Source organism: Myotis yumanensis, unplaced genomic scaffold, assembly GCF_028538775.1.
Source record: "Myotis yumanensis isolate MYYU_CA2020_CCGP unplaced genomic scaffold, mMyoYum1.0.hap1 SCAF_7, whole genome shotgun sequence".
Taxonomy (NCBI): domain Eukaryota; kingdom Metazoa; phylum Chordata; class Mammalia; order Chiroptera; family Vespertilionidae; genus Myotis; species Myotis yumanensis.
This window is the reverse complement of record NW_027223758.1, coordinates 72,286,849-72,314,673: the sequence shown is the minus strand read 5'-3', so window position 1 is coordinate 72,314,673 and position 27,825 is coordinate 72,286,849. Positions and strand designations below refer to the sequence as shown.

Below are 27,825 nucleotides of genomic sequence, written 5' to 3'. Positions count from 1 at the left end.
ATCTGACCACATTCACCAATGAATAAGGGACCAAACCAGTAAATGGGCAGTTGACTACTATTTTTTAAACTGCTCTATTGAAGTATATTTTACGTATCATAAAAACACCAAATACACCTATTTCAAATGAGTGGTGCAGACATCACTATAAATCAGTTTTCGAATATCTGCCCAATAAGATCCCTCCCCTCCCGCCACCTCCAACCTTCACTAGTCTACTTTCTCTGTAAATTATCTTTACTGGACATCTCACATAATGTGAAATTATACAATACGTGACCACCCCCCTTTAAAGCACTTCTCTCTGGCTTCCACAACACGATCTTCTGGTTTTGCTCCTACCTCTATCAGGCTGTTGCTTCTCAGTTACTCCTCTTCTCACACGGCCTGGTTTCATTCACACCTGAAAGTGAAGGCTCCAGCCTAGACCCCTTTCCTGAGCTCCAGACACATTGCCAACTACATCTTTGCGGGGGTGTCACGGGCTACTCAATCTCAAATCTCTAGAACTGAGCTCAGTACCTACTACAAGCCGGATGGTGAAACCCATCCACTGTCCCTCAACCGGAACCCAGGGGAGCCATCACCCTTCATTCCTTTCTCACAAGTCCAATAAATTAATGACTCTGAAATCATCTGAGAAAAGAGTTTACTTACATTTGGGTCCTTACAAAATCCCTCCTATAATAGGATGCTCTCTAAACTTGTTGTGAACCAAAAAGCACTTTTTTGGAGAAAACACATTACCCTGAAATGACCTCAGCCAAGCTACTTTTGGATAATTATAAGTAGTCCCATGACGGAATCAGTAAACAAGGAGGCAAAGAAATTGACCACACACTTAGTAATTATTTCTCACAATCATAAGTATTACGTGTAAACAAACCTCTCAACGGTCATTTTAAATAGCAATATGGTGTTGATTTTTTTTAGGTTTGATAATAGTACTATAGTTCTATATATAGTTTTTTAAAAACTCTTAGAAAAAAAGCACTGAAATATTTATGGATAACATAGAGTTAAAATTTGTGTTAAAACATTATAGAAGGGGTCTGTGGGTAGTCTGACCAACTGAATACTAATATATAGCTATGGGAGGATGGAAAAAAAACCTGTTTTGTACAAATGCTATACAAAAAGGCTTAGTTAAAATTCCCAGTGATAGCATCACATAATTCAAAAAGTATTCTCTCTACATCAATGTGGACAAATCTCAAAAACTTTATGCTGGACTTAGACACAATGGTGCATATACTAAGGATTTCATGTATATGAAATTCTAGAATGGGCAAAACTAATCTGTAGTAACAGAAAGTAGATTAGTGATGGCCAAATCGGGGCAGAGGAATGTTCTACATCTTGATTGGGTGGTATACATTTGCCAAAGCTCACCAAACTTTACACTTGAAATGGATGCATTTTATTATAGGTAAATTATTTCTCAGTAAAGTTGATTTTTCAAAAGTGCTCTCTCTCAACTTAGAAGGCAGCAAAGTGATGTGCTTTCAGAAATTAGATGACTCAAAAGTGGCTCTAGTGATTTCTACAAAGAAATGAAAGATTCATATAAAGAGTTCGAACATTATTACTGCAAAAATAAGAGCAAGAAAGTAACATTCACAATATATTGTTTCAAATAATATGTGATTTAAGATATGTGTAACTAAAACTTATATGTGGTCATTTGAATCCTGCATCTCTAAAAATGTTTATATTTTAGTTGCAAAAAAGCCACAGAACACCTGAAGTGACATTTTTGGAAAAACAAGTGATCACCTTATATTTGGACCGGCCATATATTCAGGCATATACTCTGTCTCTCACTTTTCTCCAACCCCTCAGCCATAAAAGGGCTAGGTCAGGTAAGATCTGTGTCCCTTCTCAAGGTTCCAGGGGCCTTTATCACAATGAACTGTCCTGTTTGGCATTTCTGTGACTCTACTGGAGTGGAAACTTAGTCTGATCCATCTCTGCTGTGTTACTGCTATAGAGGAGGCACCAGGAGTATTTGTTAGGAGAAAAGCAGAAAAATAGGTCTGCCCTGGCCTGGGCCAGTGGCTAGCAAGGACTCTCCCCTTCTCTTCCTTTAGTGAAGCAATTACATATCCCTGCCACCTCCCTGAAGAAGGTACATCTGGAGCCCAGTTCTCCTGCCTCTCTGGGTCCCAGTATAGAGACCCATCAGCAGAGGCAACGAAGGGTCTGCAGAGAGAACAGAGTCCCTGGAAGTGGCTGGGCCAGGCCTCGTTTTGCCTTGAATGATGGAAAACATGAGGTTCTTAAGGGGCTGAGAGTACATTCCAGGTGAGGAGGAAAGCAGGACATCACCGAAGAAGTGTCAGGTCCAACGACTAAGTAGGAGGCATAGATAGATATTGGGGCCAGAGGTCAAGGAGCCTAGACCAAAGGTGGGCTGGAGCTCAAGGTGCACTGAGGTGAGTACGTACTAAGTAAGTACTGGCTGTACACCAAGGTGCAGGCTGGCTCAAAAACCCTTGAGAAGGGCTGGTTAGACATCTAACAAACTACTGAGTAAAATTTAAAGATTACTTTAAAGAAAAGGGATAAAGTTTTATGTATGGATCAAATTAGTCACTGCCAATCTATAAATCAATGGTGGAAGGGGCTCCACTAAGCTATACCGTTATATTATACCTTCTATATTTATTCAAGGTTATTACCAGAAACAAACTGGCAGCATTTGCTGTAAATTTGTTGAGAACATTCTCCACTATTTCAAACAAATAAGTGTCCATATGAGAAACTTCTTTTATAGTTTATCCCTAGGAGAATTTTTCTCCCCTAAGTTATCAGAATAGAAAGAATTTTTGCTTTGGCTACGAGGAAGCTCAGCTACATCTGATTCTCAGTCACAGCAGCTATGTTAACCCATATTAACCATACTATAGTTCTCCTTTTATAACTGCAAACCCCATTTCTGTACTACAATATTTTTGCCCTTTAAGTACCCTAAATTTTTTTAAAGGGCTGGAAAAGAATACATTTGTGGTGGGCACAGTGATGTGTACCACCCAGACTCCCCAACAAGGAAGCACTTATTGCTCCAACTGCTGAGAGTGCTGTCAGCTCCCTAAGGTCACCTCAGCAGCAGAGAGCCATTTGGCCAGGGCTCCCTGGGGACTCTCCCTGTGCCTCTTCCTTCCACAGTGTGGTATCAGTACCGCGCGCTAACCAACTGCGCCACTGGAGCTCCATTCCAGAGTGCTGATCCCAGCCAAGGGCACTCCCTAATAAACATTCTGCACACTAACCTCTGTAGAATCTGCTTCCCAAAGAAACCCAACCTGTGACAGCACTTCACCAAATAACTAAAAATAGAAAACAGCGGGTATGGGTATTATGCAAAGGGGTGAGGATATATAATAGAATGTTCATACCTACATGGGAGGTAACACATAATTGACTCGAGCCAGGCTGCCTGGGTTTGAATCCCATCTCTGCCACCTAGCTGTGTTTGTGGACATGTCTCTCCGTGTGTTGGTTTTTCATCTGTAGGATGGGGATAATGAGAGTACTTACCTCAATGAGGAGTAAATGAGACAATGTGAGTACAGCTGTTCTATTAGGCTTACTATATGCTAAGTACTGTTCTAAATGTTTAGTAAGTGAATACCTGGGAGGTCAGGCCCACAACGCCAGAGGGTCATGTGGGTTGAGACACCTCCCCAAACCTCAGGCACAGGTATTGGTGGGGGCCGGGCATATTGAAGCATGAGTGTTGGCAGAAACAGGCCCAAGCAGGACTAGCCTGGGTGATGTCACGGGCATGTGCCTTGAGTGGGTGCTAGGCTGCTCCCTCCCAGCCAGCGCAGCTGCAAGCATTGCCAATGACACCCACGTACCCATATACTAGTATATGCTGAGCTGGGGAAAGCCCATATCAGCCACACCCTTTGAGCGCCCTGATTTTCCTGAAACTGCTTTGGTGGAGGGAGGCACCTGAGGCCTGGGATGCTGGCTCAGAAGTCCCAGGAGGAAGTGGGGCCCTGTTTCCTGAAGGAGGGCCTAGCAGCCGACTGAAAATATGAGCTTCTGTTGGCAGGCATTTCTGAAGCCCCTGGGGGCCCGGCCCCAGAGACCAAAACACAAGTAAAAGCGAGGAAGCATGAGCTGCATTATGGAAGCGTCAGAAAACAGAAAAGCCGACTTTAAAAGTACATCACAGCCCACAGGCTGCCAAGTTGGCATAAGAAGCTCGAGGAGAGCTGCAGCACTTAGGAGGGGTCCTCCTAGAAAAATGGACAAAGTCAGATAGGCAGGGAGGGTCCCCATTCAGCCCGCACCTGTCTTCCTTACTTCAAATGCTCGCCAAGTGCTCCCCCATTACTTAGTAAACTCTTGCCTTCTTTCTATTCCTCAATCCACTAAGCTCTTTCTAACCTCAGGGCCTTTGTACATGCTGTTACCTCTAGAAAGTACTTTCTTACCCCTAAAAATTCACCTGGCCATCTACTCACATCCTTTGGGCCTTTGTTCAGTCCTAGAGAGGTCCTCCTTACCTACTAGATCTGAAGTAGGGCTCTCTAATGTTTATCTCATAGCCCTCTGCTCTTTTCCTCTGTAACTCTCATCCCAATTTACCTTACATAACAAGTGTTTGTCTGTTTAATGCCTATGAATTCCTGGAGGGCTGGTGCTGGGTTTCTCTTCTTTTCCCAACTTATGCCACCAAGGGCCACACAGGGAAGCTCAGGGGCTGCAGACAGGGGCAGCACCATCTTAAACCCAAGCTACCTCAAGCCACACTTTATGAGCACTTATGTTTTCTGAGTTCTATGTGCCCTGGGCCAGCCATACCCAAGGCCTCCCCTCACCTACACCGATTAGCCAGCTAGCCTCCATGCCCACTGACTACTGACTTACTTAAGCCAGTGGCTCTCTTTGAGGCCGCAAATGCATGGAGTCAGACAGACTTGGGTTCAAATTACCTCTTGTTAGTTGTGTGGCCTTGGGGCAAGTTACAGAACTCCGAGTCTCAGTTTCCTCATCATTAAACTGGGGACAATAATCCCTGATTAAAAGGTAATTATGAGGATCAGGTGAGACACGTGTGAAAGCACTGCTGCACTGGGTCCGGCATTAGGTCAACTTCAGTTCCCTCCCTCCCACTTTAAAGGCTTGTCGCTAGGTGGCAGTCCATCTCAGCAGCTTGCCTCCTCCTCAGGTGGCTGAAGCCTCCTAGCACCAGGCACTGGACGTCAGGCTGAATACTCAGCTTCATTAGGGGCTGCATTCGAGGGAATCAAAACACACATACACACACGTTACTACTACAAGACACAGAGACAGCGCGCCACCATCACCACCCAGCTGGGTGGGCTGCCTGAGCGGTCACTGCTACACACACACATCCCAGGAGACCGGGATCTTTCTCTGGCATCTGCTGCACGCTCTGCTGGGCCTCACCTCTGAAATGTGGTAAATAATCCTGCTTGGCTCAATCTCTGGTTGTCCGGCTCCACTGTGATCTCAGATGTCTTTGGTTTGGGCAGTTCTCTGGGACAGGGGCAGCTAGACTGCAGGGGCGAATCTAGAGAATGGCCTCAGGAAGACAAAGAGTATGAATTATTCAGATACAGGTATATCTCAGAGATATTGCAGGTTCCGGTCCAGACCACCTTAATAAAGCAGGTATCATGATAAAGTGACTCACCGAGGGTCTTGCCTTCGGTTTGTAAAAAAATCACAACACCTGTGAAGCACAATGAAGTCAAGTGCACTAAGATGAGGTCCACCTGTAACACAAAAAGGCCTTGTGGCTGGAGATGGAGAGTGAAGGGGAGGTGGTGAGAGAGGAAGTGGGAGAGCAAGGGACCGGGCCACACAGAACTTGCTGGGCCAGGTAGGGAGTGTGGATTTTAGGAGCAATGAGAAGTCACAGAGGGTTTGAGGCTGGAGCTAGGAAATCATTTAATTTCCTTTAGAAGACCAAAGAGGGTCAAATTTGGGTGAGAAAAGATGGGCCTTGGGCTTATGGGTGGAGTGGAGATACCTGAGAGCAGAATGAACTGGACTCGATGAACTGCTGTGGGGTTGAGGCAGAGAGGAATCAAGAACACCCCCAAGGGTTTTGGCCTAAGCACCTTAGAGTTTCGTGCCATGTGCTAAGAAAGTGGAGACTGTAAGAGGAGCAGTTTGAGGAGGGAGCGAGGTGCCTGTTAAGTGGGGACGTGGAGCAGGCAGTGGGATGCAGGGGAGACACAGATGGGGCGCTGCGGGGGCCAGGGCCAGGGCGGGGGCGGGCTGCGAAGCCTCGGGGAAGGTCAGGGCGTCTTGGGAACTGGCTCAGGACCCGGCCCGCAGGAGGCTTCTGAGGTTGAAAGGCAGCGGCCGGAGTGAGAGGAGGACAACAAGGGAGTCAGGCCGGGAAGGCCAAGGCGCAGGGGAGCATTTGCAGGAGGGGCGCCTTAAAGGAGGACCTGTACCGTGTGCTACCGCGCGGACGCGGAGAGCGCGGGGTGGCGGGCAGCGGCTGATGCCAAGGTGGCAGTCCATCTCAGCAGCTTGCCTCCTCCTCAGGTGGCTGAAGCCTCCTAGCACCAGGCACTGGACGTCAGGCTGAATACTCAGCTTCATTAGGGGCTGCATTCGAGGGAATCAAAACACACATACACACACGTTACTACTACAAGACACAGAGACAGCGCGCCACCATCACCACCCAGCTGGGTGGACTGCCTGAGCGGTCACTGCTACACACACACATCCCAGGAGACCGGATGCAAAGGCCCCGTAGGGGCTGCTCGTCCTGGGATGCTTCTCCCCACGGCCAGACCCTTGCAGGTCGGACCCACTGGCCGCAGGGGCGGGACAAGCGTGGGTCTGCGGCCTGTGGGCCAGCCCTGCGCGGCCAGAAAGGCGGGGCGGGACAGCCCTGCTGTCCATCAGAGCCCGGCGGCCAATCCGCAGGCGGCCCCGCCCACCCCTCCCGGGAGAGGGGGCGGGAGGACCCGCAGCCGCCGGGAGAGGCGGCCCGCCTGGCTCACCGCGCCGGGCAGCCCGCCCAGCGACTAGGTTTGACTGGCTGGCGCGGGGGCCGCTCAGCGCCCTCACCTCTCTCCGGTGGCTTCGCGGGCGGCGCGCGAGGAGCGGGGGTGAGGACACGGCTGCGGCCGGGCCTGTGCGGGACAGGGACGGGGCGGCTGCGGCCGACTGCCGGGCCGACGCGCGGCTGCCGCGCGTGACGAGATCGGTCGTGGCCGCGTGAGGCAGCTGCGGGACGGGGACCGCGGGCTGGACCGCGAGCGGCGCGCGCGCCCCGCCGCCGCCGCGGCGCCTCTGTCCCCGCCCGGGCCTGTCGGGGGTCGCGGGGCGCAGGCGCGGCGGGCGGCGGGCGGGGGTCCTCCCCACGGGATCGCGGGCGTCTTTGTTCCCGGCGCGCGGGCCGGGGCGGGGCCTGCAGAGCCGCCCGCCCTCCCCTCAGGCCCCGCCCTGTCTCCGCCCGCAGGAGCCGTCGCCGGGCCCACTCGCCGGCCGCCCCAGCCTCAGCCCCCCGCCGCCGCCGCCTCGTCTCGCCGGCCGAGCCCGCGCCGCCGCCTCCGCCGCCCCAGCGCCGAAGCCATGGCGGGCGCCGCGTCCCCCTGCGCCAACGGCTGCGGGCCCGGCGCGCCCTCCGACGCCGAGGTGCTGCACCTCTGCCGCAGCCTCGAGGTGGGCACCGTCATGACTTTGTTCTACTCCAAGAAGTCGCAGCGGCCCGAGCGGAAGACCTTCCAGGTCAAGCTGGAGACTCGGCAGATCACGTGGAGCCGCGGCGCCGACAAGATCGAGGGGGCCAGTAAGTGCGCCCCCGCCCGGGGCCTGCCGCACGCGGGGACCCGGGGGCCCGGGCCCGGGCGCCACTCCGGCAAACTTTCCGGGCCTCCCCACCCCCTCCGGGCCCCGCCCCCGCCTCGGCCCCGGGGGTCACCCCGGTGGGGGCATCCGGGCCCTCGGTCGCCTGGCAGACACCCCTTCCCCCAGCCGGGGGGAGTGTTCTGGCGTTTGGCCCGGAGGCCTCAGAGCCCTGGTGGGTGGGAGGCCGGCGGAGCAGGCATCGGGTCCCCCCGACACCGGGGATGCTGGTGGTCTCGGGGGTGCGGGGAGCCGAGGCAGAGCCTCCACCCAGCCCCTGAACCCGAGGCCTGTCGCCTCCCCAAACCCTTTCTCCCCAAAGAGCAGTCGTGGTGAAACTCTCGGGCCCCCGGGCTGGACTCTTCCTTGCAAAGGAACCTTGGGGTGCTCTAAGGAGAACTTGGGTAGGTGTGGGGGTCAGGCTGTTCTGGAGCAGAACCTAGTCCGCTCATCTCCCTCTTGGTGGTCCCGTTTGGTTGGGCACAGCCTGCGAGAAGGCAGTGGCTGCTTTTTCCTGCGGCTGCTTTTGTTCTGAAGCTGGATTGTGGAGGTCTGTGTGGGAGGTGAAGAGCCCTCAGCCCCCCCCCCCCCCCCCCCCCCCCCCCCCCCCGGCCCCTGGAAGCGCCTTCTGAAAGCTTGGCTCCAGCATGGCCAGCCTCGGAGTCAGGTCCGCTTTTCAAGAATGGGCCGCCAGTTTGGGGTCTTTGTGTCCTCTCCTGGGGCTGCAGGGAACCAGGGACAACTCCTCTTGATTTCCTGCTGCTTTGCCCTCCCAGGCCTGTGCAGGGCTGATTTTGCACCGGTCTCAGTGGGAGGAGGGAGTTGGGAGATTTTGAAAAATCGCAGATCAGTCAGAGCATTATTCCACTTGGTGCATGCCTGTGCTGTGGCCCGACGGGCACCCAGCTCTGTTCTCCGTTCCCCGCCTCCAAGTGTGAGAGATGATGTGTCTGCAGCCCTGTGCTGTGGGTTGCTTCCTGCAAGTTTCCCCGTGCCCCCTCCCTGCCCCCACTAGTGTTAGAGGGAGCCAGGCTCAGAACTAGGTCCATGTGGAGGAGGGTGGTCAGGAAGTGACACCCCCAGGGGAAGGTCCTGCAGACCTCCTTGGGCGTATGTGCTCGGAGAGGGGTGAGGGGATGGGGAGGAAGGAAATCTTGTGGTGAGGCAGCCATCCTCAACTACAAACTCCAGATCTGATACAGCTGCTGAACTTAGAAACGGCAGCCGCCTTCCCACATGCCCCCATGGGTCCTGTCAGCCATTGGGTGAAAATGTTAGTGATTTGAGAGACAGGATTTCAGAGTGGAGAAAGGACCGACATTGCTAAGGGTTGAAATAGTTCTGGGAGCATCACCTAGGTGTCAGACTCTAGTAGGCACAGCCCCGTCCTTGCTTCTGTGGTGCCGTCCTTGCTTCTGTGGTGCTCCCTGTGAATTTGTGGCACTGGCTGGAGGTTCCCAGATAGAGATCTCCTGGGTAACAGGCTGCATTTTAACCATTCATGTGACCAGCAGGCAATAAAGGCAGCACTAATTGAAGGCTTTGAAGCCCACGGTTTAGTTGTGTGTGGACACCCCCCTCCCCTTACTTATCTTCTCTGAGCCTTCGTTTTCATCATCTTTAAAATGGGAGTAATAATATATCCAATATATATACTGTATGGTTGCTATGAAGATTAAATGAGGCAATTTATGTGAAACATTTAGCACAGTGTCTGACACATGAACGTTTAATAAATGTGAACTGTTATTAATAACAATAGATTATGACTGTCCGCCTAGGCCCTGAACTGTGAATGTTGTAGAGGTGGAATGTGGCTATAGGAGAGGGTGAGGGTGCAGGAAGAGAGGAGGATGGGGACCAGACCGAGTTAACATTTCACTTAGATCACTACCCAACCTCTGGCCGGGTTGGAGTGTCATTCTGTGCACCAAAAGGTGGTGGGTTCAATTCCTGGTCAGGGCATATACCCAGTGGGGCGCATATGGGAGGCAACAAATTGATGTTTCTCTCTCACACTAATGTTTCTCTCTCCCTTTTTTCTCTCTCTAAACTCAATTTTAAAAAAACAAAACATATCCTCTGGTGAGGATTAAAAAAATTTTTTTTTTAGGTCACTACCTGGAAAAGGGGAAGAAATGTTTTTCTGTTGTTGTTGTTTTTTGGTGTGTTTTTTTTTTTTTTTTGCTCCAACCCACTTAACTCACCCACCCTCCTACCGTGTAGAACAGTGCATAGAATAAGTATATGGAGATTTGCACATCTGATGCCTGACTTCTTGTTTGTAAGTTGGGTCCTGAGCAGAAGGAAGTGGTGTGTAAAGGCAAGAGCCTAGTCCATGGTGTCTCAGGTCTTTGAAGGATGGAGGCAGGAATGCTGAGGACCTGATAACCCTAGCCCCTGAGGGTGGGTCAGCCAGATCTCATTAAGTAGCTGGGATTTGAGAGGCCTGGAGCAAAGGTAAAAGACAGAGAAGGGGCCCTGGCCATTTGATTTTGGAGACCAGGACTGAATGAGTCTGGGTAAAAAGACTAGTAGACACTTGTGTGGAGTTCAGATCTTGTAAATGGAGCCCCCTACTGAAGCTGGCCCACTTCTGCCCATTCATGGGTGCACCTCATTGATGGGTTCTGATCCCTGCAGCCCCGCTCTGTGGACTCTGGGGAAGGTTGGGCTGCCAGCTGGGTCCCCTGCCACCTGGCCTCTTGCCCGTGCCTCAGGTGTCTGGCCTTGCCAGGATACCATGCAGTGCCTGTAGCTGGGCCAGAGAGAGAGAGAGACACACACATTTGTTACCCTCGGGTGTCCTTGGCCCTAAAGGAACAATGCTGTGGTTCAGGGAAGTGCACAGCACTCTCGTAGACCTCCTTCTGGCCTAGCAATGCCCTCTCACTTCACCACTTGTGAAGTAGGGCTGGTTTTTAGGGTGGTAGTTTGGCCCTAAGAGGGGTGGAGAAGTGCTTTGGTGCCAGTTGTCATGGTGGTATGACAGGAACCAGGGTGATGTTTATACTTTTTTTTTCCAGATACTGACATAAGTGAATACAAAGCAGTTACAGACTTCCTGCTGAGTGCTACAGACACTTTTCATCATGTTTTCTTGGCTAATCCTCACAAGGGCTCTAGGGAATAGTTTGGAGTACCATTCCATTTTACAGATAAGGAAATAGAAATGCAGGGATTGAATTTTGCTGTGGGTGATAGTGCTGGTGTGGGACAGCCTCAGTTTACCCAACTCTCCAGGCAGTGGCTGGCTAGCCAATCCCAAGAGGACTCTAAGCCTTAGGTTTATGCTGCAAATGGGCCTCAGGCCCATGTCATTGTGATCTTTGTTTCTCCTCTAAGGAGAAACCTTTGTGCTCAGACCTTAGGTGACAGACAGCCTCAGCCTCTCTAGGCTCTGGCTGCATACTTTTCTTCTGGTGTCTTCTGGATGAGATGGTTCAATGAAGGGAGGTTATGGGCAAGTGACCCAGGTGGAGGCTCCCTGGAGAGCTCTGCATGCCGGTCAAGCACATCTGTGGGGATTTTGGAGCCCTAGGCTTTTGTCTTTGATTTTTCTGGAGCTAATCTTCTAGATCAGAGGTTCTCAACCTTGGCTGCACATTAGAATCACCTGGGAATCTTTTTAAAATCCTGATTTCTGGGCCTCATCCTCCAGAAATTCTCTCTTTGTTACTAATGTTGTGGCCCCACCCCATAACAAAGAAACAGAATTTCCGGAGGATGAGGGCCAGAAATCAGGATTTTAAAAAGATTCCCAGGTGATTCTAATGTGCAGCCAAGGTTGAGAACCACTGTTCTAGATGCTAGGCCCCCTTGTAGTGAATGGAAACAGATTCTTGCCCTCAAGGAAACTGAAATAGACAATGACAATTCCTAGTGGTATCTTTGATGCCAAGGGTTGGGGGTGGCAGAAGAAAGCAAACAGTCTGGACAAGGCAGTCAGGCTCAGACAAGAGATGATGTTGGGACAGCTATCTGGAGCTTGACCCCTATGACTGTCAGACTAGCGAGGAGACAGACCACGAGGCCTGCACTAACGGCTAGGCCCAAGGCGCCTGCTCAGGCCTGGTGTCATCAGGGGTTTTCTTTGTGCTGGCTGCCTGCTCCCAATGGGAGAGAGGCAAGAGCACATGTCTGAATCTCCAGAGCTAGCCATCCCTGCCTGTGTTTCCTGTCTGACTATAGTTTTTCCAGGGGAAGTGAGACCTCTTAGTGTTTCCTCAGCACCCCAGGCTTGCGCTGATGTGTGGGTTTCAGACCAGCCCTGCCAAGCCTCCTGTCCATCTGGGGCTCTCTCTTTCCTGTGAACCTAGGAAAGGGGCCTGCTGCATAGCTGGCTGGAGGAGCTGAGCACACACCCAACACCTCCAGCTTCTCGTGTGTGTCATCAGTTAGAGATATTGGCTACTAGCCTTATTTTGGGTAGCCCCTTGGAATGAGGGGCATTTATTTATTCAGTAAGTATTATTTGAACATCTAGTTTTCCACTGAGGGTTCAGAGATGAGTGAGACATGGTCTGTGTTATTGAGGAAATCCCAGACCCTTGGAGAAGACAGACTTGGGAACATGTAATTATAACCCTGAGTGATGCATACTATGATAAAGGTCTGTACCGAGAGCTCTGCTTAGCAAGCTGGGGGTTGAGGGGAGAGAGCAGGAGGTGACCTGTGCACTGGGCCTTGAGTGATTGGGGAACTTGCCCATGCCCTGGTTGAGGCACTAGAAGTCATGTGCCAGGGTTGGGAATGTGTTAGGTGTGGTAGAGATGAGGCCAGGGCTGGTGGGGGCAGCTCAGGGAGGACTTTGGTGTGCTGTGTTCATGGGCTGCAGTCTGTCCTGCAGTCTGTCTCTCTGAGCTTGCCTGGGAGAGGTTGAGGAGGGAGACCAGTGAGCTACTGCAATTCACAGGAGACAGTGGATGAGCAAAGCAAGACCTCCTCGCTGAGGCAGGGGAGAGATGCAGTGGTGATGGAGGAATGGGGCTGGGCCTGGAGGAATGAGACAGTGATAGATAACTCTTGAACAACATGGATTTGAACTGCTCTGGTCCACTTTATACTTGGATCTTTAAAAAATATATGCAATTATTCCTCTGTATCCCTAGGTCCTTTGGGTTCAACAAACCACAGATTGAAAATAGTATTTTCAGGGCAGGTTGTATGTATTGTTCTATGCCATTTCATATAAGGGACCTGAGCATCCTTGAATTTGGGCATCTATGTGGGGTGGGGTCCTGGAATGTTCAGGTTAGTGAGGGATGGCTGGGGAGTCAAAAGTTATACACGGATTTTCAACAGCATGGGGCGAGGTGGTGCAGGGGCCCTATCGTTCAAGGATCAACTGCAGTCTGGGATTTGGGCTCCGAACTCAGACGGCCTACGTTAAAAACCCTGTCTGCAACTTGCTCTGTGACCTTGAGCATATGGATTTGCCTCTCTGGGCTCCTCATCTATAAAAGTGAGATAGTAGCAAACTACATTTATTTCATAAGGTTTTTGTGAGGATTTGATGAGAATATGTGTAAAGTGCTTGCATCGAGTGTGGCACAACGTAAGTGCTTAATGTGTGGGAACTCTTACAAGGAGGAAGATGAGGGAGAAATTCCCCAGGAGGACTTGATAGCAGACGGGAGCAAATCCCACAGCTGTGTAGAGGGGGCTGGTGCCTGGCCACTAAGCCCTTTGATTCGGAGACAGGGAGGCCCACCCATCTTCTCTCTCCAAGCTCTCAGCATTCCTCTGTTGGTCGGGGTTGTTCCCCACTGCTGACTTTTGTAGGGTGGTTGGGCAGTTGGCTGGAAGCATCTGCTTTGGTATCATCTGAAGGTATCAGATTGGCCTATTTCTAAGTGCCCATCCCAGAGCCCATAGTGTGAGACCTCTGTTTTCCAGGAAGTGCTCTAATGCCACCGCCTCATTGTGGTAGAGCCTGCCTGTGCCATCTACTGTCACTGTCCCTGCCTGTCTCCATTAACTCATAGCATCTCTTCCCACTCTGTACCCTTTCCTCTGGGACATGGCTTCAAGGAAGCCAGAGAGAGATAATGTCGCAAGACCTGTTAGTAAAGGATAAGAGACTTTCCCCCCTCTCCACTCCCTCTCTCAGAACTGGAGAAGTCTGTGGGGATTTTGAGGAGAGTCCTAGGAGAAATGGGTGTGGGATAGGAGGGGACTGTTCTGGTTCCTCTTGAAGAGTGCTTTGTTCAGAGAAGCATGGCACCCGTGCTTCCTGGGGGATCTTTGAGAGCAGCAAGGTAACAGATGACTAGGATGAGGAGTGGTCTCCAGCAGCAGTTGCTAATTGGGCTGCAGTGACCAGAGATTTGTGGCTAGAATCAGTTAGATTTGGGTTTGAGTCTCAGCTCTTCCTGTGACCTTGGGCAAGCTACATTAAACTGCTTGAAACGGATCTTCAGCTGTAAAAGTAATTCCTTTCTAACAGAGTGTATTACCCATTGTCGAATGAGATTATATGAGAGTAAGGTTTTATGTGAAAGTGCTCAGCACAGCATTGGCACTTTGGGTCACTTAATAAGAGTTTGTTTCCTTTGCTTTCACTTTAGTGACAGCTCCAGTTCCATCACCAAACTTTGGCCACCAGTGCTGCTTTGATTTCTGTGTTCCCGCTTTGAGTCTGGACACAGACGCCTGGGACATGAGAAAAATCGGGTATTTAAATAGTGCATTAGAGTTCTGGACCATTTTCTCATCTACTGTGTTATTTGGCTCCATGAATTGAGGGAGGGCAGGAATGATTAGCTCTCTTCTAGATGAGGAAACCAGGGCACCAAGGTTAAGATCATACAGCAAGTTCATGCGGTGCTGGGTCCAGAGCCTAGCATTTCTGATTCCAGCTACAATATTCAGTTAATTCTCCCTCTCTGGAGAAAGTGACAATAAGATGGGCTGTTCTATGGGACCAGAGATTTTGTTTTTTAAATATATTTTTTATTGATTTTTAGGGATGAAGGGAGAGGGAAAGATTAAAACATCAATGATGAGAGAGAATCATTGATTGGCTGCCTCCTGCACGCCCCCTACTGGGGATTGAGCCCATATCCCAGGCATGTGCCTTGACTGGAAACCAAACTGTGATCTCCTGGCTCTTAGGTTGACACTCAACCACTGAGCCACACCGGCTGGGCCAGAGTTTTGTGTGGTTTTTTGTTTGTTTTTTATTTGTTTTTTAATGTAGACAGAACTGATATCTATTCTGCCCTCCAGTCAGATGGGTTTGACCAGCTTAGGCTTCTCTGGACAAACTGGACTCCGTGCTTCTGTCTAGATCAGCCGTGGGCAAACTACGGCCCACGGGCCGAATCCGGCCCGTTTGAAATGAATAAAACTAAAAAAAAAAAGACCATACCCTTTTATGTAATGATGTTTACTTTGAATTTATATTAGTTCACACAAACACTCCATCCATGCTTTTGTTCCGGCCCTCTGGTCCAGTTTAAGAACCCATTGTGGCCCTCGAGTCAAAAAGTTTGCCCACCCCTGGTTTAGCCTCTGGTGTGGACATTATTACTCTGTCTTATGACTTGTTGGTGGCCGTAGATCTCTATCCTAGCATGCTTTCTGTAAAAAAGAAAGAGAGAACAACCCAGCTCTCTTGTGCCTCCGTGGCACACTGAACAAGCGAGACCCCCACTTGTGCTTCTCTAGCTTTGGACTCTGGCATTTGCTGACATGCCACACAGTAGTGACCATAAAAAGGTTATGGTGGATGCAGCCAGAAAGGACAAACAGCCAGGTGGAAAAAATAATTCCAGGGTGTGGGGAGTGCTCTGAAGGGGACAAGCCAGAGGCCTTTGTCAGTCAGGAGAGGTGAGGGTGTGCTGGGATAAAGCACAGCCTCAAATCTTGGGGTGACAGCAACCAGGGCTCATTTGTCCCTTTTGCTGCTTGTCCATGACAAGCCACACCACTGTCCCTGAGAGCGGTCTCAGTAGCTCTGGGTCAACCCTCTGGTGCAGAGCCTGACCACCCTGCACACCTGGGCAGACTAGGCTGGAGAGGGATGAATTTCTGTGACTGTGCCAGGGTGCCGTGAGGGCAGCGATGCTGCTGTGGCAGAGGAGACGGCTGCTTGTGTAGGTCAAGAGGCTGCTTTGGCTGGGGTCTTTGAAATAGGTATCTTCTGTTCAGGCTTAGGTATTATACCTGTGCCCTTGCCTGTCACCTCCCTACATTCAACCCAACACATGTGCCCCTATTGAGCTGCCCCTGAGCCTAGTCAGTTGTGGCCACATCGCCCTGCTATCACCCCAGAATTACAACCTCTGATCATAGCTCCCAGAGCTCCTTTGCTGGTGTGTTGGAACCTCAGAGGGAACTTCAGTCCCCAGAGGAGAGGGAAAGAGGCATGAGAAGGCCTGGTCCCAGAATACTCTGGGGCGGGGGGCAATAGGGAAGGTGGAGTTAGTTACTTTGGGGGGAGGCTGTGATCCCATGAGATGGGGCTCAGAGAATCTCTGCTTGCGTTCCTGGCTCGGCTCTTAATATTCTTCCTCCCTCCTTGTAAGACTCATTCCTTTCGAGGTGGTGCTTGGCCAGCCTTTGAGAGGCTGCAGTGGCTGTGTGCCCAGGCCCAAGTACTAGCGCTCTCCCCACTCATCACCTCCTAGGAACCGGGCCCATTCTGGGGGAAGCAGGGAGGGCTCCTTTTTATAGCCCACATGTAGGCTTTGTGTATAGGCTCTGCTGCTTCCTTCCGGGCCCTTCCCGGTGTTGGCAGGTGGCCCTGGCCTCGCAAGACTCAGGATGCAGAATAAATGGGGCGGGGCTCTTCTCTTGCAAAAGACGGGCATCTCCTTTGCTGAGCCCAGGCCTGGCACAGAGGAGGCTGAGATTAGGAAGCAAGAAAAGGAGGTGACCCAGTCCTTGATCCTGGGAAGCTTAGATCTGGAACAAGCAAAAAACCATGAAAGCCCAGGGCTGGCGGGAGGCAGTCATGCCTGAAGTGCTATGGCTGAGCCCAAGGGTCCAGACGGAATCTGTTCTCTCTGCAGCAGCCCATCCTGCCCTGGAGGCTCTTTCCCCTACTGGCTGGCACACCAGTGTCAATTAGAGGATCTTTGCAAAGGTCGTGAGGGGCCTGGGAGCAAGGCGTGGGCACGTGGGCACGATGAGGAGTGAATGGTCTGACCGAAACTCAGGGCCTGGCAGCAAACAACTGACCAGACTGGTGAGGGGTTGGGCCACAGCGAGCTTGACCACTTGTTTGTGTGAGATCTAATTCTAACTCAGTCGGGGTGGGACGTCTACTTTGGGGTTGGCTTCCTGTTTTCTTGGACACCTGGGGATATGGCTGAGCTGAAATGTCCTGAGGGAAGTAGTTGTTTAAGGGATGCCACCAGGTCACAGTGTCCTTGGCTTGGCCTTGTCAGTGGGGGGAGTAAGGCATTGGCCACACTGGGACCCTGGTGGTGTGGGTGGGTGTGTGGTGGGGGAATTCTAACCCCATGGGATTGATTGACTCTAGCCTCAGGCCCAGAGTGTTCATGGAGTGACTAATCCTAGGAAGGAGGCGAGGAGTTGGCCACAGGTCTAAAAGGCTTCTGAGCCCACTTGGGGGCAGGAGGTCAGCTGGGAAATTGGGCAGTGACAAGGGTGTGGTGGGGGTGGTGGTCTCTCTCTGAGGCTCTGCAGACCACTTCCCCTCGTTGCACCTGGTAGTCCAGCTGGAGGCAGTGTTCTTCTTACCCTAGTCACTTCCTCTACCCACAACAGTATTTGGGTATAAAATGCTTTATGTTCACTTGTCGGTTCCTAAATGGGACTGTGACTTTTCTTGGGAGCTCTTAACATATCTACCAAGGAGATTAGAAAAGGGAGCACATGTCACTTGATGAGGGGTGTTCCTCAGGGCCTCGAGGCCAGCAGTGACATATAGAGAGTACCCCATCCAGTGAGAACAGAGTGTCTGGGGCCTGTACTGCTCTCTCAAGGTTGTCCTAGTCCCTGGCCTGAGATTGGCCCACACTGGAAGGGTGAGGCTCTGCAGGTGGTGGTGGGAGGCAGAGAGGCAGCTGTCTAGGATTCATGCTAGTAGAAGTGAGATCAAATGCTGTCTTAAAATAAGGAAGGGGAGGTCATCCCTAAGAATCAGAGCTGGGCTTCCTGGGGAGAGAGGCAATGAGTGGGTAGGTGGGTTCCCTGTCACATTAGAATGAGGTCAGAGTCTAGACAAGCACTGGGGCCTCGCCTCCCCCGGAAGCAAAAGGAGGACAAGGAGAGTGGCTTGACTTTGTCTGGCATGGCCCAAGGGAGTGTGGCCAGATGCTGAGAAGAGGCTGGGCCAAGCAGCTCTGGAAGAGGCTACTGGGGTGGCAGGAGTGGATGTCCTAGTGGCAGACCTCTGAGGGTGACTCCTTTTATTACTTAGATGATCAGGGCAGATTGAGGCCGGGCCTGTCGGGAGGAGGAGACAGTGGGGGGTGGGCGCCAATTGGGGGCGGGGTCAGCTGGTGGGGGGGCCGTGGGTGGTAGCCGCCAGCCTTGCCAGCTTTGCCCCTGATCGGGGTGGTGGGGGATGATTAGGGGTGGGGCTGGCTGGGGGGGAGGGGCCACAGGTGGTTGGCTGACTGGCCCCTCCCCTAATCAGGGTGGGGGGCTATCTGGGGTGGGACTGGGCAGGGGGAGGGGCTTCAGGAGGTTGGTTAGCCAGCCCCGCCCCCTATTGGGGTAAGGAGGGCGATTGGGGGCAGGACCGGTTGAGGGGAGGGGCCGTGTGGGTGTTGGCCGCTGCCCCGCCCTTGATCGGGGTGGGAGAGGCCAATTGGGAGCAGGGCCGGCTGGCGGGGAGGGGCCGCAGGAGTTTGGCTAGCTAACCCCACCCCCCATCGGGCAGGTTCACTGGCCACAGTGGGCATCATAGCCACCAGTTGTTACAATGTTCCGGTCGCTGGCTTTTTATATATATAGATTACAGGGTTGGGAAACCTTTTTTCTGTCACGGGTCATTTGGATATTTATAACATCACTAGAGGCCCGGTGCATGACATTTGTGCAGCGGGGGTGGGGGGGTGGGGGGGGTGTCCCTCAGCCCGACTGAGCCCTTTTGCAGTCCAGGACCCCTTGGGGGATGTCCAAATGCCAGCTTAGGCCCACTCCCTCATGTGGGACATCCCCCAAGGGGTCCTTAGTGCTGCCACGGAGGCCCCTGTGGGAGCACACTGACCACCAGGGGGCAGCTCCTGCATTGAGCATCTGCCCCCTGGTGGCCAGTTCATGTCATAGTGACGGATCATTCCGCTGTTCAGTCAATTTGCATATTAGAGTTTCATTATATAGGGTTCTCAGACCATATAAAATTATGAACTTAAAAATTAGCTTGCTGTATTTGGTCAAATATTTAATTAATTCACCCCTAATGCCTTGGCAGGGCCTGACCAAATGATTTCACTGGCTTTATTCAGCCTGCAGGCTAGTCGTTCCCCACCCCTGACTTAGAACATCTCCAGTTTCCTAGTCAAGTTTGACTCTGTTGGGGTTTAAAGGCTGCCTCACATCTCCCCTCAAGAAGGAGCAGGGCTCATGGTGGTGGTAACACAGAAACCAAAGAGGTGGGGAGCCAGGGCTGGGTACTGAGAATGAATGCATTGGGCCCAGCAAGCTCCACATGAGGAAGCCTCTGCTGTCCCCCCACGTCGGGTCAGTCCCTGTCACTGAGACCCCAGTCAGAGGCCCCTATTGTTTCCTTGAAGGAGGGAGGCCCCAGATATTTCTTCTCCTAACTCATACCATTTTTTTTTCTTTTTTAAAAAAAATATATTTTATTGACTTTTTTACAGAGGAAGGGAGAGGGATAGAGAGTTAGAAACATCGATGAGAGAGAAACATCAATCAGCTGCCTCCTGCACACCCCCTATTGGGGATGTGCCCGCAACCAAGGTACATGCCCTTGACCGGAATCGAACCTGGGACCCTTCAGTCCGCAGGCCGACCCTCTATCAACTGAGCTAAACCAGTTAGGGCTCATTCCATTTCTTGCTAGGCACTGGGGTATTGCAGCTGACAGCATGGTCCATGCCCTCAAGGAGCTTACAGTCCAATGGAGAGTATTGACTGTCAGTGAAATTGCCTTAAAGTACGGTTACCACTCATCTGGTGCTCAGTAAATATAGTTGTGAATAATAAATAAAGCCAGTTGGACTTGTTCACAGATTAGATTGGGAGAAAGGAGTGTGAGAGAAAAGGAGATATTAAGGATGATTCTAAAGTTTAAAGTTTATGCACTTGTTTGAAAGTAATGCTGATAGCTGACCCAAGAGTTGTGGCTAGAGGGTTTTGGTGAGAGAAAAGTGTTTGGTTTAGAGTGGCAGTTGCCAACCGGTGGTCCATGAGGTCCGAAAGGTTGGCGACCTCTGGTTTAGAGGGGTTTCTTTGAGGTGAACAGGTGGAGATGGCAAGTTGGCAGTTAGATGGAAGGGCCTGAAGCTTGTAGTCCAGGATGAGGATAGAGCCATGTTTGTGAATTACTTGTGCTAGGAGATAATTAAAGCTGTGGGTAACACTGACTAGGAACAAGGTAGAGCATCAGGAGAGGAGACGACCTTGGCCTTGAAAGCCTGCATGTGATGGGGATAGGCCTGGAGCCTAAGGAGAAGCAGAAAAATCAGGAGAGCTTGTGAGGGAGAGAGCAGTCAAGGGCAGAGCTTCCAGCAAGATGGAAGGCACAGTTAGCCGTGTTGAGTGCTAAGTTTTTGGAAAGAAGAGGATAGAAAAGTGACTTAAGCTGAGCACTCTGGTTCTCAGATGGCCTGAGTATATTGGCATTTCATTGGGCCCTTTGAGATCCTGGACAGCTCTGGGACCTGGCCCTGCTAGGCCCTCGGCTCTCTCCTTTGGTGGGGGCCTGGCAGGCAGGCCATTTAGACTTTAGGCAGCATCAGCCTGCAGGGGGGCAGAGGTCAAAGTGTACAGGACCTCTGTCTGCCCTGAAGCTGACCCATGGGCTGCTTGGGGAGTCATCTAGTCTCTTGGGCAGAAAAATTGGGACAAGCTCCTTCTTTTTGCTTTTTAAATTTTACTTTTTTTAATTGATTAAGGTATTACATATGTGTCCTTATCCCCCCCATTGGCCCCTTCCTCCACCCCCGGTTCATGCCGTCACCACCCTGGTGTCTGTGTCCATTGGTTATGCTTATATGCATGCATACAAGTCCTTGATTCTTGTTACACTTTCCCTTATAGTGTTTTCCCTTACGGTGGTGGTGCAGGCCAGGTAGGCCCCTTTATTCTCTCTCTCGTCCACAGAACTCTGAACAAGCGTCCTGTGAACTGAACAACCAGACTACTGCATTGATGCTCTGGCCCCGTGCTTCCCTCTGTGTGGCGTGGGCAGGCCAGCCCTCTACCCTGTCTTTGCAGCAGTCTGAGACTTTGCAAGTAGAACTGCTCACGTTCTCTTTGCTCTCAGCACCAGAGACATGGGTCTCCCTGTTGTTCCCCTCTTGGCATGACATCATAATTATCTGCTTCCCCTGTTTCCTCCACCAGGCATGGGCTTTCTCAGGGGCAGGAACTGCAGTGCCTTATTGATTTCCATTTAGCCAGGACCCACCCCAGGGCCTGGCTCAGAGTGAGTAGATGTTTGATCGGATGATGGAAAGAGTGAATAATACTGATAGACAACTGCTCAGCTCTCTCTCTTAGCTTTTAGTTTTCTGGGTGAGGCTCCTTTCCCTCCTTCCTTTGGGCTTGGACATACTGTGCCTACTTCCAGAATGGGTGGGCTTCATCTAGCATCCTAGGAAAGAGAGCTGCCACCTGGAAGGTGTGAAGACTCGCTGGGGCTGTCCTGCTGCTTCTCAGGTATGGTGGCTGCTGTGGAGTCACTTCAGAGGGTCCCGTTCTGCCAAGACCTACCATGTGGAGTATCCATTTCCTCATGACTCCAAAGAGGAGCTTCACCTAGAATCTAGACTCTAGATAACATTCTGTACTGGTAAGGGTCCTTTACAGCCGTGGCCTGAGGCAGTTAGTAGATAGGGGTGCAGGTTTCCATGTAGAAGGATCCAGAGTCCTCTGTCCAGCTGACAGAATGGCCTTTTCCTGTTTATCGAGGTGGGAGAGAGCCGGATGCTGAGTCAGGCCTGGCAGCTCTCCTCAGTCAGGTGTTTAGGGAATAGTGACTGAAGAAACTCCAGCCAGGGGCAGATGCTGACCTCTGCCCTTGGTATACCTAGACTGCAGGGTTCAGCTAGGGTGTTCCTGTGTGCATCCTGGAGAGGGGCTCTGTTCCTCTCACCCCTGCTAGTTGGCTTTGAAGGCAACTGCTGTACCTTCCTCTTGCTGTGCAACCCTGTGATCCTGAGTCTCCAAGCCTGGATGCTCATTTGTAAAATCGAGGTAGATAGCTTCCGCTTTTGCTGGGAGCTGCTTCTGTTTGTGTTGTAAGGTAGGAAGGGAAGAGGACCTCATACTTCTGGAGGCTGTGGTATTCAGTGGGCAGACATCTGGGAAATTGCTGGCCATCCCAGGCACCTGGCCTGCAGCATCAGGTTCCTTTCTCGCCCATGCCCAGGTTCTGTCTGTGTCCTCTTTGGCCACTTCCATCTTTTGCCTTTAGAGCTGTGAAGGCTCTGTTTGAAGCTGATATTCCTGGCTAGGACAGGTGTCCTGGGGTACAGAGCCCCTTTGCCCCTGGTTCCATGTGAAGATGCTTTCAGGTGCCTGCCCTACCCTGGGGGAGCCGCCATGAGGGAACCTTTGAGCCTTTGAGTGTAGGGATGGCAGAGGTGCAGGGCCAGGAATTGGCTAGAGGACAGTCACTTCCTTTTGAGGCTTCCTTTCTGCATCTCAGCATTCTCTGGGGGAGAAGGCTAAGTTCCATTTGTGCTCCCTCAGGCCCTTGGCATGTAGTTTCTTTGGAGGGTGATAAAGTGGTTGGCTGACTTGAAGGGTGGGGGTACTGGGAATGGCCCATCTGTTTGCACAGACTGTGCATGGAGAAGGTGATTGATGAGAGCATTTCTGGGAAGATGTGCACACCTCTCCTGACCCCTGGGACCCACTCTTCTGAATCCCCTGGTGGCCTTGGCTTAGAGCTAAGCAGGGTGTGGTGCTCAAGGAGCCCTGCCATGCCCTAGCCGGTTTGGCTCAGTGGATAGAGTGTTGGCCTGCGGACTGAAGGGTTTCGGGTTCAATTTCAGGCAAGTGCACATGCCCAGGTTGCTGGCTCCATCCCCATTATGGGGCATGCAGGAGGCAGTCAATCAATGACTCTCATTGATGTTTCTCTTTCTCTCCTTCTCTCTTCCTTGCTGAAATCAATAAAAATAATTTTTTTAAAAAAGATATTGAACTAAAGTTAAAAAAAAAAAAAAAGGAGCCCTGCCTCTTCTGTTCCAGCTGCCTCATAGCTCCATTGACTTCCCATGGTTCCCACTGGCTGTAGGAGCCTTTGTGCGGGGACTTCCCATTGTTCCAGATTACACTGGCCCCCAGAGGCCACATCCCCCCACCTGTGCCTGGTCCTTTTTCCTGCCCCCAGAATCACCTCACTGACCACTGCATTGGCTTATTTGGTGTAGCTCCCCAGGCTTTGGTGCTTTCCCCCCCCCCCCCCCCCCCCCCCCCCCCCCGCCTCTTCATCCCTTATACCATCTTTGAGTACCTGGGGTCTTCTGCTGCTTCTTAGATAATCAGCTCTGGAATCTAACCCCAGGGTGTCATTCTTGCTTCTAAGCACTCTGCAAAGCATTTTGAGGCTTCACCAGGACCTGGGTTTGGGGAATGGATGGAAGAGCCCAAAGTGGTTTATTCCTTGGTGAGCACACAGGCCTGTGGCCCAGACACCAGGAAGCACTAGTTGGTGTGACAGAGTCACGGGCACTGAGTGTGTGCTGGCCTGGGCCTGCAAGAGTCAGGTGAGGTGGTGGCCCTGGCTCGTGCACAGGCTCAGAGGTAAGAAGGAGGGCTGGGAGCCAGTGTGAGGCTGGGCTCTGCATTTCGTTGCCTTGATTGGATTTGCACTCTTTAGAAGGACCGGGCTCTCCCCACTTTCCTCCAGTGCCCTCTGCAGGACTGGTCAGGGCGTTCAGGTCCCACAGGTGGGTATACTGACAATCCCCAGAGTGAAGGGGCCTGTCTGGGTTAATATTCACTTACCTCTGTCGGACAGTCAGGTTTTAAAAAGAACCTGCATATTTATCATGAGTTGTGATATTTTTAAGTTGCAAAATATATTTACATGCATTTTTATGTGAACAGTTTCTATTATAGTTTACATCAGTTAACTCACAGTTAAAATTACTTTACCTTATAAAGGGAAAACTTAAGAAACTTGCACTAAAAGCATGTTTCATGTCCAGAAATCTGTGCCATTTCCGTGTGTGTGTGTGTGTGTGTGTTATTTGTTTGTTTGTTTGTTGTTGTTTTGTTTTTTCTGTCATGGTGGTTTTCTTGGAAATACCTTCATTTGGGGGTTTCAATTTTCGGTATGTTCTCCCGTCCCTTCCTGGTAAGATCACTTAGTGTCTGTCATCGCACTGACATCTCACCACAGCCCATAAAGAAGGTGCCAGGAGTGCTGATCCCATTTTGCAGATGAGGAAAGAGGCTCAGAGGTGGTGCTTCGCTCATGACTCTTTTCATATGTCTTCCTTGCCTGATGGACAATTTGGAAAGTGGCCTCAATTGAGGGCAGGGGACCCTAGGACATGGGTTCCTGATCAAGAAACTGGGATCTAACTTAGGGTCTTGGATGTGATTCTGGACACCCTCGCCCACTCCCAGAGCCCACCATGGTCAGGGTGAAGCCATGTTTCTGCAATGAGCATGGGCTGGCTTTCTTGGGCCATGCTCATTGAGGAGCCCTAAAAATCTTGATGTCCCACTTTTGCCACCCCTTTCTCTTCCTTGGGATTCTTGTCTGGGGACTCTGCCTGGTCAACAGGAATGCTGCCCCAGCACAGCCCTGCAGTGGCTTCCAGAAGCCCTGGGCAGGAGCAGGACTGGTGGGGCCCTCATGGGTTGGCCTAATGTCTGGGAGTGGGTGGGGAGCAGGATTCCAAGACAGGAAGTAGCCCTACCTTCAGAGGGGCTGAGCACAGGCAGGTCCTCTGTGCTCATTGTCCTCTACCCTTCCCAGGCTCCAGACTGGCTGCCTGCCAGTTAGCTTGTCCCTTCACAGCACCCTCTCCTCCCCCACCCAGGACAGCGGGTACTGTTTGAGGGGTGGAGGCCTGCTCTCTTGTGGAGGCAAGTTCTAAGCTGGTCCTGAGCAGCATTGCCTTTTGTTGCTATCTAGTGGTACAGCTCCCAGAGTGCTTGGGGTCAGTTCTGTGGCTCAGATGAGGAACCTGAGGCTCTCAAAGAGAAAGTGACTGCCATTGCTTATATATGCAGAAAATATTTGCTCTTCAGGTCTGCATGCCCTGGGCACTGGGCTTTGAGTAACTGCTGGCCTATAGTCTCTGTGGTCTCAGGCAAGGAGCCTGTCCCTGGGCCAAGAGAGGAAAGAAGAGAGCATCTCCCTATTTGATCATCAAGCAAATTCAGTGCTTAGAGCCCCTGCCGCCAGGCTGTGAGCCACTTCCTTCTGCATAAAGACCACAACAGAAGACAATCCAAGGTTGGGGCAGTCAGGGCAGATTAAGGCTGACTATCCCATGTGGCTCTTGGTGTAGCAGTCTGTCTGCATGTGAAGGGTTTTTGGCAGGCCCATCCCACTACAGCCTTCCCTTTATCCATGGCTTACCAGAGAGGAGAGCCGACGTGTCTAAGGCCCAAGCTATGAGCTTGGAAATGGGACTTGAAACTTGGTCTTTGTGATTTCAGATGTTAGCCTCCCATTCTGGCACCCCACCCTATGAGAGGCGGTGGTGTGCACATGCCTCAGACTGTTGGTGCGTGTGCAGGTGGGGTGCTGTGGCTGCCGCAGGCTCAGGAAGCAGCTTCTGGCCTGGGCCACGTCTGCATGCACTGATCTGAACTTAGAGCTCTTGTCCTGACAGAGATACCGGTCTCCCTCCCATCTCCAGCCTAGCAGGGACCTCTGCGTGTCTTTGGCTTTTCTTTTCCCTCGTGTTTCCCTGAGCGTGTTCTCCTGTGGTTCTGAGTGGGTATGAATGCTGGGTTATGGGTCTCTGGGAACAGGGTGCTGCTGCTCTCCTGCTCCTCTAAGCAATTCCCCTCCTGACCCCTGTTAGGGTCTCTCTTCCTGTCCTTCCTGTCCCACTGCAGGTGTGACCCAGACTGACTGTGGCCCGAGCCCCCAGCCCCCCAAGTAGGGCCAAGGCTGTGTCCGACCCAGGGAGTCTCCTCTAATGATGATAGTCCCTGGGGGACCGGACCTGGTTCTCTCAAGAAAGGGGACCCAGCTCTATTTGTTCTGGGAGGCAGAAGGAAGGGAGGCACGAGATCGCACAGGATGTGGCTTTGAAGAACCTAGAAGGGTGCCTCACTCTAGTGTTGTGTCCTTTCAGCCTGCTGTTGGCTGGATGGCCTTGGAGGGCATCAGGCTGGCACTTCCTTATGAGGGAAGTACGAGGGACCAGATGTGCCAACAGGAGCTTGGGAGACTTGGACGCCTGGCCTGGAGCTGCTCTGTGCCTACCTGTCTTGGGTGAGAGCCTGTTCTGCCTCCAGTCTGGTCTCAGTGGAAGTGAGCCCAGGAGCATAGAGCATGGCTGGAGTTCACTCAGGGCTACCGTCCATCAGTGTGTTGTGCACATGTGCATGCGTATGGGGTGGCTCCGTGTAGCCCCGCAGTAGGCTTCGTACTGACCTCCCAGCTGTCACGCTGAAGGGAGAGGCTGAGAGGAAGGGCCCAGGTATGCACCACACAGGCCTTGTCCTACATGCATTTGTGTGTGTGAGGTTGTGTGCCTCTGTCAGAGATGTGGGAGGATGACAGCAGCTTTGCACCGGAAAAGCATGCTGGTTTCTATTTCAAAGGGCAGATTTTTGTGGTGGTTCTGCAGTTTCTCATCTGGGCATTTCCCCTGTTCAGCTCCTCCTTCCATCCCTGGAAACTCTGTCTTTCGGGGCTGGGTCTTTGTGACTCAATTTTCCCCCTTCCTGTTTCTACCTGAGTATGACTCCTAATTAAAAAAAAACAACCCACCCCCATTGCCCCTCCCCCCACCTGTGTGACTGTCTTTTTCATTTGTTCTCTTGGTCATTGAGCAAGCACTGCCTGGCCTACGGGGAGATGAGGCGTGTATATGCATAGTGCCATTGGGGGTCAAGGGTATGGCCACTGCATGAAGGCGTTTCCAAGTTGGGTCTTGGTAGAATTGGAGTCCAGGAGGTAGACAGTCCCAGGCTAGGAACCAAGATGAAATGGGGGACAGGAAGATGCTGGCTGTTCTTGCCATTGGCCCAGCTTATTTTGGATGGAGTAGAGAAGATGGGAGGACAGAAGCTGGGGGGTAGTAAATCATTGAGCCCCATCACGAAGGGCCTTAAAGGCCAGAAAAGAAGCATGTTCTCCTTAGTGAGCAACCTGGGGAGGGACCAGAGAACAATGTTCTGTAAAGATTCTGAAGACTCAGGAAGGATGGCTCATTGGTGAGAACTGGGGGCAGGGCAGCCAGCAGGAAAGTCAGGGCTTTTAGCTTTAGAAGCAGGCCCGAGGGCTTGCTGAAGACATGGAGCGGGCCGGTAGAACCAGTAATGTGTGGAGGGGGAGCTGGGGTTGGGGTCAGAAGCCTTGCCATACTGTTCAAGGTGGGATGGATGTATCCCAGCTGTGGCTAGAGGGACAGGGAAAGAGCCTGGGGATTTGGCCCCTTGGGACATTCCAGCCGGGTGGTGTGCAGTTTGGGCTGGGAGGGCTCCTGGGGCGGAGGCCAGCCAGGCAGCATGTTGGCACTGCTCCTGGCCCCACATCTTCCAGGCCTGTCTGGGCTGAGCGCATTTGGAGAGAGGGGCTCTAAGGGAGTGCTCAGAGAGGGTTGTCTCTGATGGCTAAGCCAGGCTTCTTTCATTTGACCTGATCCTCCCTAAGTTCCT

General features: G+C 51.9%; 1 protein-coding gene and 1 long non-coding RNA gene across 5 annotated transcripts in view; one reads left to right on the top strand and one right to left on the bottom strand.

The window, feature by feature from the left end:
* Nucleotides 1-232: 232 nt before the first annotated feature.
* LOC139014152 (uncharacterized) lies at nt 233-7,239 on the bottom strand. Of its 2 annotated transcripts, XR_011472199.1 has the most exons (6): nt 7,075-7,239; nt 6,447-6,603; nt 5,675-5,756; nt 5,428-5,563; nt 3,399-5,248; nt 233-1,543 (listed from the first exon to the last, which is right to left on the bottom strand). It is a non-coding gene; the product is annotated as an uncharacterized lncRNA (long non-coding RNA). The 2 variants fall into 2 exon arrangements; XR_011472198.1 differs by having other exon boundaries at nt 233-5,248.
* Nucleotides 7,042-27,825, top strand: part of PLCG1 (phospholipase C gamma 1) — a 37,446-nt gene continuing 16,662 nt past the window's right edge. Inside the window, exons 1-2 of one of the 3 annotated variants that reach the window (XM_070420962.1) lie at nt 7,042-7,115; nt 7,469-7,798. In XM_070420962.1, the coding sequence (XP_070277063.1) occupies nt 7,582-7,798 (217 nt within the window). In that variant the 5' untranslated portion in view covers nt 7,042-7,115; nt 7,469-7,581. Of the gene's footprint in view, nt 7,116-7,468; nt 7,799-26,319; nt 26,435-27,825 lie in introns of those variants that run through there. The other 2 variants (XM_070420961.1, XM_070420963.1) reach the window with 2 other exon arrangements.